At 36.9% G+C, this 11,826-nt stretch overlaps 1 protein-coding gene across 1 annotated transcript in view; it reads right to left on the bottom strand.

The window, feature by feature from the left end:
* Window positions 1-9,078: 9,078 nt before the first annotated feature.
* The window catches only part of AQR (aquarius intron-binding spliceosomal factor), a 46,111-nt gene continuing 43,363 nt past the window's right edge, over window positions 9,079-11,826 (bottom strand). Inside the window, exon 34 of the mRNA XM_054275997.1 lies at window positions 9,079-9,602. Within this exon, the coding sequence (XP_054131972.1) occupies window positions 9,357-9,602 (246 nt within the window). The 3' untranslated portion in view covers window positions 9,079-9,356. The remainder of the gene's footprint in view (window positions 9,603-11,826) is intronic.

The raw sequence follows: 11,826 nt of genomic DNA, 5'->3' as shown, positions 1-11,826 counted from the left end.
TTCGTATAGACAGCTTTTTTATAATTCAACAATGTTTATGCTTCAGAAAATTCTGTTAATATTCACTTAGACTATATTAAATCACATCAGAGTGAAATGCTGTAAGATATTCTAAGTAACTCTCTTCTTGTGGAGATATCTCAAAGAAAGTCTCTGCCACAAAATGAGTTGAGCATTTAGTTTAACAAAACATCTTATAGTCAATGTAAATATATGTTGATTTGAACTCTGTCAACTTTTTTTTTCACAGTGTATATGAAGAAGTCAGGTTTTTTCCATAAATTTATTCCATCACTGAAGTTGCAAAACAAATATTTTTGTTGAAAATCTAAGTATACGGATATCATGATATTCACAGTTAAAACGCTGCTGGCAAGCCTGACAGCTTGTCAGCTGAAATTTTAAACACACAGTCAACTTAAGCAAAAGAACAAATTCAAATAAAGAAAATGCACCGGACACAGCAAAATAACGGCACTGTACCTTCAGTCTCATATTTGCTGAACAGGCCCTTAACACTAATTTGGAGATGATCTGAATTTTTTCTTCCAATCGAAAACAAACAAACCCTTCACTCTGAACATGTACCCAGAGAAAAAAAATTGCAGATTTCTGCCTAATTTCTGATTGCTTTTCCTAAACAATTAAATAGCTAATTAAATCTGTCTTCAAAGTTCCCAGTTAGGAATATATTTATGATGTCCCAAATCTGGCTTCAAGCTAGAACACAAGAAGAAAGTAAGTCTTTTTTTTGGTTCTATTGGGTGAGGGAGTTCCCTATTTTAAACAGATTTTACAAGGGCATCTGAAATGGTGATAGTCAAAAAAATTTAATGAAAACATTATGAACACATTCAAGTCTTTTCTCAGAATTACCCAAAAGATTTTTATAAATAATTGTTCCTTGTCTTCAAGATTGCTGATTTGAAAAGATTCTGATACCCATAACAGCATAGAGGTAGATCTGAAAGGAAAAACCCCTATCCAAACCAAAACTTTTGTGAATACAACAGCATGTAAACATCAAAATCAAAACCCATAACCTGAAAATCTGCACATATCTCCTACCTAATGCAACAGGGTTGTGTGGCTTAGGAGAGACTTTGATGTACATGGCTGACATTGAGTCAGGCAGTGGCAGTTTGACACTTCAGTGTTACCGTTGCTCTTATAAACCTTTTACAGATTTCTACTTGTGAACAAATTCTTTCTTTTTTCACGTTAATCTCTCAGAGACTCACCTTGTGTCTTTCCCTTCAACTGTGAGTTGAATGTGGCCCTACCTAGAGTGCAAAAATCTGTAAAACCCATTCAGCAAAGTTTCTAAGCTGAGAAGCTCCTATCAACAGCAAACTGAGGCAGAAGGCAGAGGGTAGAGGAAGATTCCCATTAAGGCTGTTCTGGTTGGCTTGAGGAAGAGAGCTTGGCTCTGCAGGCATCAGTGTGAAAACAGCAGCAAACACAGTTGCCTTTTGCTTCTCAAAGGAGAAAAGTAGCCTAAGGTGCAGACAGGTGTCAGCTGGGAAAATATTTTATCAAAGCAGATGTATTTATAGCTCATTTACAAGACGTTGCCAGAAGAAACACGGAGCTGTTGCTACATTCATAAATTAAAGCTAAACCACTGAGGGACACGTTTAGCTCACTGCCACACATTACTGGGCATCTCCTCTTGCTGTGCTCATGGCATATTATGCACCTCTGATCTAATGGTCTCACCAGCTTGTACCTATTGCCGTCCAGGTCCCAGTTACTCACAGCCATGCAATCCCTTATGAAAAGGTTTGGGTAGCAATTTTTAGGACAAATTTATATATGGGTAAATTTGGCATCTTTCTCTAAGGTCTAGGAGAATCAAGATAAAGAGTTTTGATCAAAAGCCTCATTAGCTTGGGTGAAACATACTTTCCTCTAGTACTCTCCTTTGCTGGCAGAATTCCAAAATGTAGGAGAGGGATTGCCTTCTCTTGCCTTCTTCACACCTCCTCTGTGGTAGAGAAGCATTAGCAATAACAATAACTTGCATTGGCCCTTTATTCCACTGTATTCATTTTGGAACACTGTAAGGCATAATTTCTAAATGTAATAAAATAAATGCAAATAGAATAACTGTAAATTTGCAGGAAAAACCCTATTATGTTATTTAAATTGAAATTTTTGCATATTTACATAGGAAGAACGCATATTCATTCAGTTCCTTAAAATGAAATAGTATCAAAAAGCTCGTTTAAAATAATAATTTACAAAATAGGCTTTACCTTATATTTATATGAAATCTCAGGCTTCATACTGGCAAAACTGAACACATTTGTGAAAACAGTAAGAAATTCTCTTTAGAATCAGCTTGATATAAATTTACCACTACAGAAGGTCTGCATGCGTACTTGCACTGATATTTGTGTTTCAATAGATAAAAATTTAAAGCATTATACCCGCTGTGTTTGCTCAGTATTTGTTTCCAGTTTACAGTGACTGTTTCAGCTCAGAGTTACAGCAGGTACTGAGCACTGGGATGAGTCAGGAGCAGCAGCTGTGCTCGGTGTCTGCTCTCATCGCGCAGCTCAGACTGACAGAGCGCCAGTGGGGGAGCGCTGCGGGAGCAGGGAGCAACCCAGGACAACTGTCCCATCACTGAGGTATCTGTGCATGCAGGAACAAGATTAGCTCATAGGACATTAGAGATCAAATGAGATAAAGGACTGAGCCTGTGAAAATTTCTTAGCATTTTTTAGCTCTGAGTAAAACTAGCAGGTGCCTCAAACATGGACAGAGTGGGCAAGGAAAGAAACCGTACTACATCTTTTACCAGGACAGGAAGGCAGGGCATTTAGGACAATTCCAATAGCTTGAACTTGATGAAGGTCATCGTGAATCACCCACTTCTGCACAGAGATTGGCCATTTTCCAAAACTGGGACACAAGTGGTTGTGCAGGAATGGTTCAACATTCAAACCTATTTGACCAGAGCTGGTCATAGTTTGGAACAATCAATTGTGTTGGGGTGTTTTTTTTGGTGTGGGTGGGTTTTTTTGTTTGATTGGTTGATTTTTTTTTTGTTTGTCTGTGGTGTTTTTCAATATTGCACCTTTTACTTTCTATTTCATCCCTTGACTTCCTAAAAATGTATAATTCATGGAAGGGAAAAGTAATGTACTTTTCTCTTCCATGAATAATACAAGGCAGGTGCTTGAACAGTTTCTATTTGTTGTTTGTTTTTAAACAAGTGCCCAACAAATTGCAACATAATTGCAACATTTTGGGGAAAGCATCACTTTGGGAAAACTGTCATCATGTCTAGAACCCCATTATTTTAAAAAACAATATCCCACAGGCGTTTCCAAAGAATGTAATTTATTTTCTGTTTGAAAACCCATAGCCCATCACTTAAAGTTTATGTAAAACACATGTTGCAATAGTTCAGATACAAAGTTATGCTACAGAATTGACCTGGAAGCCATGGGTTCTGGCCTTGCTCTCCACAAGATTTCTCACTACTACGTATCAACAGAGATAAGAGAATCCAGATCAATACACAGTAGGCTATCAGTAAAAAAACAGTCTGCAAAATGAGAACTCAAAATTTCCTTGAAGGTGAATATGTAGCATTCTCCTCTAAAATCTGTATGAAACCACAGAACTCCTAATAGAAACTTAGTAAATATTTTAATCAAAGAATAGTAATTTTCAGTATATCTTTCTCATATTCAAAACCACTTCTTATCTTCTTATCTTAAATTTAGTGATTCTTAGGTTTAATTCAGAGCTATACAGATGCAATATTTGGCTTTGCATGAGTTCTCTTCAAATTTAGATCATATATTACATTACATAATTACAATAAAGCAGTTTTTTTATTTAACCCTGATCACATTTCCAGGGGTTGTCAGTGACAGACAGCAAGAAAATCTCTCCACAGCTGGACTTTTTTTCATCCCAGTTAGTGCTGCTCCAGTGCTCTTGAATGTGTCCTCAGCAGAGGAAGATTATCGGTGAGTCGATTTCTCCCGTCTCTGACTCAGCCTGCAAAACATGGTCTCATTTTAGAAAACAGGTATTGCCCAATAGGACATGACTGCTGCTGCCAAAATTCAATCTGAAAAAATGGGGCAAGCTTAAACTGCTGTGGCTTGTGGTCAGAAACAGAATCTTTGTGCCTCTGTACTGAGCTTCTCCCTGCCCACTCCTGCTGCCCCTGAACTACTTCCTTTCTTCCTTTACAGCAGCTAAGACACGTTCTGTCCCTAAGGACTGTCCCATCTAAAAATAAGTGCTCTTGACACACAAGAGATGTCAGACTAGCACAGCAGGATGCTGAAGCGTCTCTAGATGTGTAGCAGGGCTTCTCTTACAGTGGGTTGCAGCAATTTAGGAATTCACACTTGATAAATGCAATACGGGCGGCTTCTTTTTATCTCTTGCAAATGGTGCCAGGACTGATGTATTCCTGATCCTTATTTGGCAATCCAGCTTGATTCTTCTATGCTGTTCTTTGGAATCACAAAATTCTAATGTTTGATTAAGCAAACATGCACTGTTATCGTATATAGCTTTTTCACTGACATCTATAGGTGAACTGTCATTGTCAGCTGCTGGCTCAACCTTTGGTTTGGGTCTACATTTTGTTAGAACATACTTGTACAGAAACATACTCTGCTCTGACAGTATTTCTAAAGCAGAAAGATAATGCCTGAACTCTGGGAAGCTTCTTACCTATAGCTGAAACAACTCCTCTTCACCTTCTTTTTCAATCTCATTTTCCAGATACAGCGATACAGCAACAGGCTACTCTGTATTACACATAATTAATGCTATTACTTCATTCAATTATCCTTGCCCTTGCTCCTTTTTCAAGGTGAGTGAAAATCATAATGGCAGCTAGATAAAACACATTATCTTTCTTAATAGCAACATATTATATTGTCCCTTATATTGTTTAGATTAAGCTAAAGCCCTGCCAGAGCAAGGCCTGGAGAGATGATCTGTCCCTCTTACCTACCATAAGTGTGGGGAAAAAAAAAATCACTTTCTCATTACTGTAGTAGTGTTTACTCAGAAATACTACTATTTAGAAACTGAGAGGGAGTAACTACAATTATTGTTTCTCTCTCTTCTTTTCAATGTAGCCATTTTGTAGATGCTCATGTTTGCAAGGTTTGGAAGTTTGTGCACTGTACTTTTTCAGATACCTCCCAAAAACTTGGGAAAATACATAATTTACAGAGGATACTTAGCTGAAAGTCTTTCAAGAATGTTCTGCAATTTGCAATGGAAACAGCATTCTTTGAAAACATTATAGCATATGAACTATTACATATTACACTGTTATTGGGCTTTTCCAACAGGTACCTAAACAACCAATACTTTGAGGAAAAGGATTGCAAAAGAACTACACTTGAGAAACTGCATAGCAAAGGAAACACTAAGGGCCATAAAAACAGCTTCCAAAACTCCCACAAAAACATTCATTTTCCATTGATTTTCTCTCCTGAGAGCATTACCATATTTGGCAAAGGAAACTATGGTGTCATCTATCTTAACAGCACTCACAGCTTCTTGACTGCTGTGGGTTGTGATTCATTTGTTGACCAGGACATTCCTTTTTGTTTGCTTGCTACAAGATTTCAAGCCTTACCTACTTCCCATTTCAATAGAATTTTATGTCACCATGTTTATCCAGCATGTAATTGCTATCACCTCTAGGTCTTCTTTCAAAAGAATTCAGTGATTTCAGAAAGCTGGTCTCCCTTGTCCTGTCAGCAAAGCCATTCTATTAAAAAAAAAAAAACCACCCTAATTTCTACTCCTTGTGAGAATACTTTCCTTGAGGATTCATAGCCTTTTACATGCCAGGAAATGGCAAGATCCATTCCAAGAAGGAAGGGAAACTGCCAGTGCTTGCCTCCCCTCCAAAGGAAGTTGAGTTCTACCTTACTGAACACACAGAGCAGTACTTGGTATACACTACAAAAGCAAATACAATGTAGGGTAGCAAAAAGTAATGGCCCTGTCTTTAGAAGTTTATCAAATATTAGTATATTTAATATTACAGATTGTATGTATTGTATGTCTTACATTTACTTGTCCCTTCTTTTCCACTTGGCAGAACTGCTCCTGAATGTTTTAGTCCTGACCTATCCACCACCTTTGCCAAGCCCTCTCAAAGTCCATACTAAAAACTAAAGCAAAAGCAAACCATGCTCTGAGTTACCAAGGCATTTTCTTTGGTAATAGCAAAACCTGCATTATTTCAGTCACAGACAGAAAACAGCCTGTATTTATATAGTATTATTTCACCTACATATGGATGACAGAGCCCAAAGTAAATTGCTCTTTACCTTCCTTTTTCTGGCTATTACAGAAATGAACAGGACCTTGCCTTACAGTATCATTTTTGCCTTAGCACTACATCAGCACCCAAGGGTTCAGCTGTTTCCAAACCAGTCTCTAAGCAAGGCTGGAAAGTAGTAACTAAGTTGTTTTACACGTTCAGTGTAAGAGAAAAATGAGGCAATTCATGTAAGGGTTGGCTAAATAAATATGAAGAAAAATTCCTAATGGCACTTTAGTTTCACTCAAATGTCCTTAATGGATTTCTTACTCTTTAGCTTTGGAACATTAAAATAAAGCAATTTTCTATCTTTTCCTCCAGTTCATACTCTTAGGGGATCTTGCCCTCAGAAAGATGTTCATTTTGTTCACTAGGTTTTCATGCACTGCTATAATTTTTGCAATAATGTTTGAAAAGACTTTTTTTAAACAATTAACAATTATTTTGTTAATTTAAAGATTCTGTCTTTTTAAAGTAATTACATTTGTGTGTATTTTTTTTTAATTTCAATACATTTAGTTTAACAACTGGATATTGTTGTTCACTTGAATACAGAAGCTGAGTCCTAAGCAAATATTGCCATTGGAAAGCAAACCACATAGATTAAAATTACAGTTTTAGACTCTTTCACTTCTCCCACCTAATCCTTCTTGAAAGAAAATGCGAATCAATCATAAAAAAATATTTTGGTGGAAAAGACAAAATTCATCCTTTACCAAAAATTAAAAACAGAACTAAAAAAGCTTTGGAAGTAAAAGGCCCCAAACCCAACCTCACACTCCAAATCAAAGCCTCAAGAACTTTCCAACCACTTCTAGAATGACAACATGATTTTCCCAAATTCCTGAGGGTGTATTCTCCTAACATGTCTCTGAAAAAAAGTCAACTTTAATATGTGGAAGATGGCATTAAGGATAATGAAGGACCTGCTTTGCTCAAGTTACCTCAACAAAACTTTCCACTTTTTTTATAGGTGGTGCTTGGTGCATCAGAAAGCTGCAAACTAAAGCTGTTCAAGCTTTTACAATTGTTTGCAGTTCCACTGGCTCTTCCTGCACCTTAGCCAGAAACAACCTCCATTGCCACTCCTCTCCTGCCTTCAGGGCCCCACTGAGGTCTGTCTGGGACAGCTCTGTCCTCGGCTGCTGCTCTGCAAGCACCGAGCCAGAGTGACCAGGCACACCTGGGGCCGGCACACAGAGCACAGCGCGGCACAGCCAGCTGTGGACACTGTCCCCTGCCAGCTGCACAACTCAAAAAGGTCTCTGCAGCCCCTTCAGCTTCAGGTGTTCATTAAGAGTCATTCTGCCCTAATTTTTACAGAACCTCTGCCAGTTAAATTATTCATTTTAGAAAAAAAATAATCCCAAACAACTGGAGAATCCTTTTCGAATTCCTAAAATACTAAACCAAGTAAATTATTGTCAAACTCAGTGTTTATAGAAAATTAGCTGAAAAACAAAGATGACAACCCTCATCTGAGCTAGTTGCTTGTGGCCTGAAGGCTGAGTTTTATTAAATTCTGCATGAACATGATTGTTACTGCATGAAACTTAAGACCCATATGTTCAACACAATTAGTTCTTCCAAGGCAGGCAATTCAGTAATAAACAGTACCATCCTTTAAATCAAAACACAAAACAAGGATGGAACACAAATTCTGCATTATTATTAGTTTCTTGTTTGAGAAAATTTCATTTCAGCAAAGGGAGAACATTAAAGAACACTGTGTACTGAAGGTAAGTACTTACATCTGCTACTCCTGAGCTTCCCTCAGAGAGAAGGGAGAGAATGATTTCAGAAAGAGGGACAGATGAGATCCCAGCACACACAGATGCAAGAGATGAACTTCAAGGAACTTGGCATACATTTCACTTGATACTGTTTTTTCCTGTACTACACTTTAAAAATATTAAGGGAAAAAAACCTAAACTTCAATGCTGTTAAAAAAGCTTGGAACTTAATTATTTTCTAATCATTCTAGCAAGTCCATCTGGCAGCTTCACAACTGCAACACTTGAAATCCAAGAGTTTTCCCTTTGCCACCAAAAGGCGTTCTTATGGCAATTGCTGTGCTTGAAAACCTACTTGGAAATTCCTAAGTCTCATTAAATCACTAACTAATTTGACATGATGACAAGTATTCATAATGAATCAGGGACAAATCATTTCTCTGATCACTTTATGAAATGTGCACACTCAGAAGTTACCCTAAAAAAACCCCACTCAACCCTTATGTCATTAATATAAATATTGTGTGTTTTACATAGCCTGCATTCAGGGAACTACCTTCTCTTTTCTTCCCCGTGCGGCTTTAGCCTGGACAATTACTGTGTCTCCTTCAAGCAAGAGAAATTTATTTCAAAACACTGATTCAGAACCCAGTGCTGTTGAAAAGCTGCATCCTTCCTTCTTCTGTACAGAATAAAAACAACATCAGAAGAATGATACGAATGATAGGAAATTGCTACACTATGTGGATCCTGAGAATCCAATAAGGTAAAAATTCAATAAAGCTTTTGATCCCTTCCAAGTCCCATGACAATTCACATTTCTCAGACATACAATCAGATATCTTAATGAACTTGAGCCTATGCCTAAAATACCATCTCAGTGTATACAAGCACAGCCCTGCATGAGGAATTCTCCATAGAAAAAACACTAAGGAAACCATAAAGCATGTCTGACCAATACTGAATATACTTAGTGAGGTTTACTGGGTGACTGAATTAAGAGTCAAATATTCAAAATTGGTATAAAAAGCATCTTTACTGAACAACTTATAAAAAGGAAAATGCATATAATTTGAGGCCATTAAACAAATTACATTACCAATAGTGACAAGAACTCAGTAGAATGTTTGCCAAATATGTTGCTTGTCCACAAAGTATTCAGTGAAAAATATACCAACCAGGTATTACAGAGGCAACCATTTAATGAAAGTCAATGTAAAAATAGCAGTTATTTTTCCAACTGCTCTTTTCCCTGCCAATTTCCCAAAATGCATTAAGGACAAGGATTCCATCAATCATTTTTCAGTCTCATTCTCAGGTTCACTGTCTCCACTATCACTGTCTCTTCCAGGGTGTTCTGGCATTTTTCGATGTTCATCAATTTCATCCACATTCAATTCTCCTTCCTTCATCATTTCTTCCACTACTTCACTTTCTTCTGCTGCATCTTCCTGCAGGCCCTGAACTTCACCTTCTGCTTCAGTCTCTCCAGTTTGTGTCGGTTCTGGTTCTTCAATCATGGCAGGTGGGGGCAGTAAATGCTGGATGATTGAAAAAGGAAGGATTTTAAGTTTTTGCACTTAAGCTTGAACTGCTCATCTCATATTTAGAATTTTGCATTAACAACAAACACTTAAAATTTAGAAGTCGTAATGATTTGTAAGCAATTCACGCCTATATATAAAAAAAATTAGAATAATGGTCACAATATAGTCATCTTAGATATTTTGTTTTTTTGAAAAGAGGGTGTAAAAAATCTCAGGACTTCCAATTCCAGGACAGAAAACACATTTCATTATCTTAAACACTCAGACAAGTAATAGGGTTATGGTAAATCCCTACTTGGAGCAATATGCGTATTTCTATCCAAATCTCATCTGTCACCATTTCAAACTCCAAGACATGTTTAAGTTGGTTTTGATGCCTTCAACAGGCCTGTCTTAAACAACTCATATCCATAATTTCCCCTTGCAGCATCTTATAAAATACTATGTGAATGTTACCTGTACTTGCACAATTCAAGTTTCAATAGCAGTTAAACAATGCTTAAATATTTTCACACAATACTTCTGAAAAAGTAATTTCATATATTCACAGTGTTGTGCTTACCAAAGAAATAGTTTGTAAAACATTATAGGCTGGAATGGTAGCCAAGTAACACAACTGGACAAAAAATACCAGAAATACATTGAGCTGATGAGTATGGATGAATGCTATTCAATTGGAGGCTGAACAGAAGCACTCATACTTCTTGCAGCCTGACATTATTCAATGACATGATGGATATTTCTTTAGAATACTTTGGACCATTTCAACGAAATGCAATCTTGAAAACTTGACCATTTGTTTTGCTCAAAAACCAACTTTGTATCACATGACAAATTAGGTGGTTAATTACAGTGAAGGTTTACTTTCAGTTAGATGACACTAATATGACAAATTTGCAGAGGCAAACCTACAAATCAATTATGATTACCAGCAGAGATATAAAAAGCATTTTCTATAGACTTTGAAGTTCTCAGACTGGTCTCTATATCCATCTGTACACAGGAAAGTGTAGTTCCAAACAAAGATCTTACAAAAATACATTCTTGATGTATGAGATAAACTCAGACTTCTGTGACTCACTTAGATGCACCTTGTGCTTTCTGATGACTACTGTAAGGACTAGTGTAAAAGAAAAGGAAAATAATAATGTTGTACTGAATAGAACAAAAGAAATTTAGTGCCAGCTTTGTTTTTTTCAGTAGTTCACTTCTGAGCTTCTCCTGCAAGGAGAATGTGATTCATTGTCACAGTAGGAAAACAGCAGTTTTGTAACTAATTTTAGCTAGCAATGGATAAGATTAGGATGCCAAAAAGAGTAACGGGTATTAGCAGAACAAATGTGTCCACATTTGATTAAAGTGTCAAGCAAATGCTTTTTGGTAAAATTTAGGTGCTATCATCTGCTTTTCAGGACATGTATACACTTCCCTGGTTTGACAGGGCTATTAATTTACACCTAAATGTGGCCAATCTACTGCACAATCTAGTGAGTCCTCATCACATAACATTTTGCATGGTTGAAAGATCACCAACTATATTACACAAACTGGCTTCAAAGCAAGTCTTGTCAGATGCTTATAGTACTGGGTTTCTAAAAAAACAGTGTGAGCTTACTTCACTACTACTAAAAAAAATTACAGTAAGAAGAAATTCTAATAGTGTCCTCTTTGTATATCCCCTTCTTTTTATAGCACACAGGTAATTACAAAGCATTTCTTCAAAATAGTGAGAAAGCATCCTCTCTGTTCAGACAGCCTGGAAAAGGATTTTTCTGGGTAACAAAAAACTTCAAATTTGGCTGAAGCTTTCTCTCAGAAATAAAAATAAAATCCAGAAGTCACTGGGTAAGAACTGCAGAGAAAAATAAATTTTTGGGAAGTCTGACATTCAGTTGCTTTTGGGTTCTGATCTCTACTGATTACACTGTTCCATATTAGATGAAACATGGAAGTGAAAGAAAAAAAGGATGTGACAGAGACATCCCTGCATTAAAGAACAGGACCTAGATCTCTTAGACTATCTGTTCAAGGACAATCATGTTCACATTCGCTTCTCACAGTCAACTAACACAGAGTAAGCAATGTCCTTTTACATCACTTTTGTCCACTTTTTGGAAATCTTTCAGAAGAGCAAAAACCAATAAGGGAACTTCAGAGAACCATGAAAGAATAAATTGTAGGTAATACAACATATAGGGATTATATAATATATGAAGAA

This window comes from Melozone crissalis, unplaced genomic scaffold (assembly GCF_028551555.1).
Source record: "Melozone crissalis strain CALT ecotype California unplaced genomic scaffold, PUWL_Pcris_2 ptg000018l_1, whole genome shotgun sequence".
In the NCBI taxonomy this organism is placed as follows: domain Eukaryota; kingdom Metazoa; phylum Chordata; class Aves; order Passeriformes; family Passerellidae; genus Melozone; species Melozone crissalis.
Note: the sequence above shows the minus strand (reverse complement) of the source record. Positions and strands in the feature narration are given on the sequence as shown.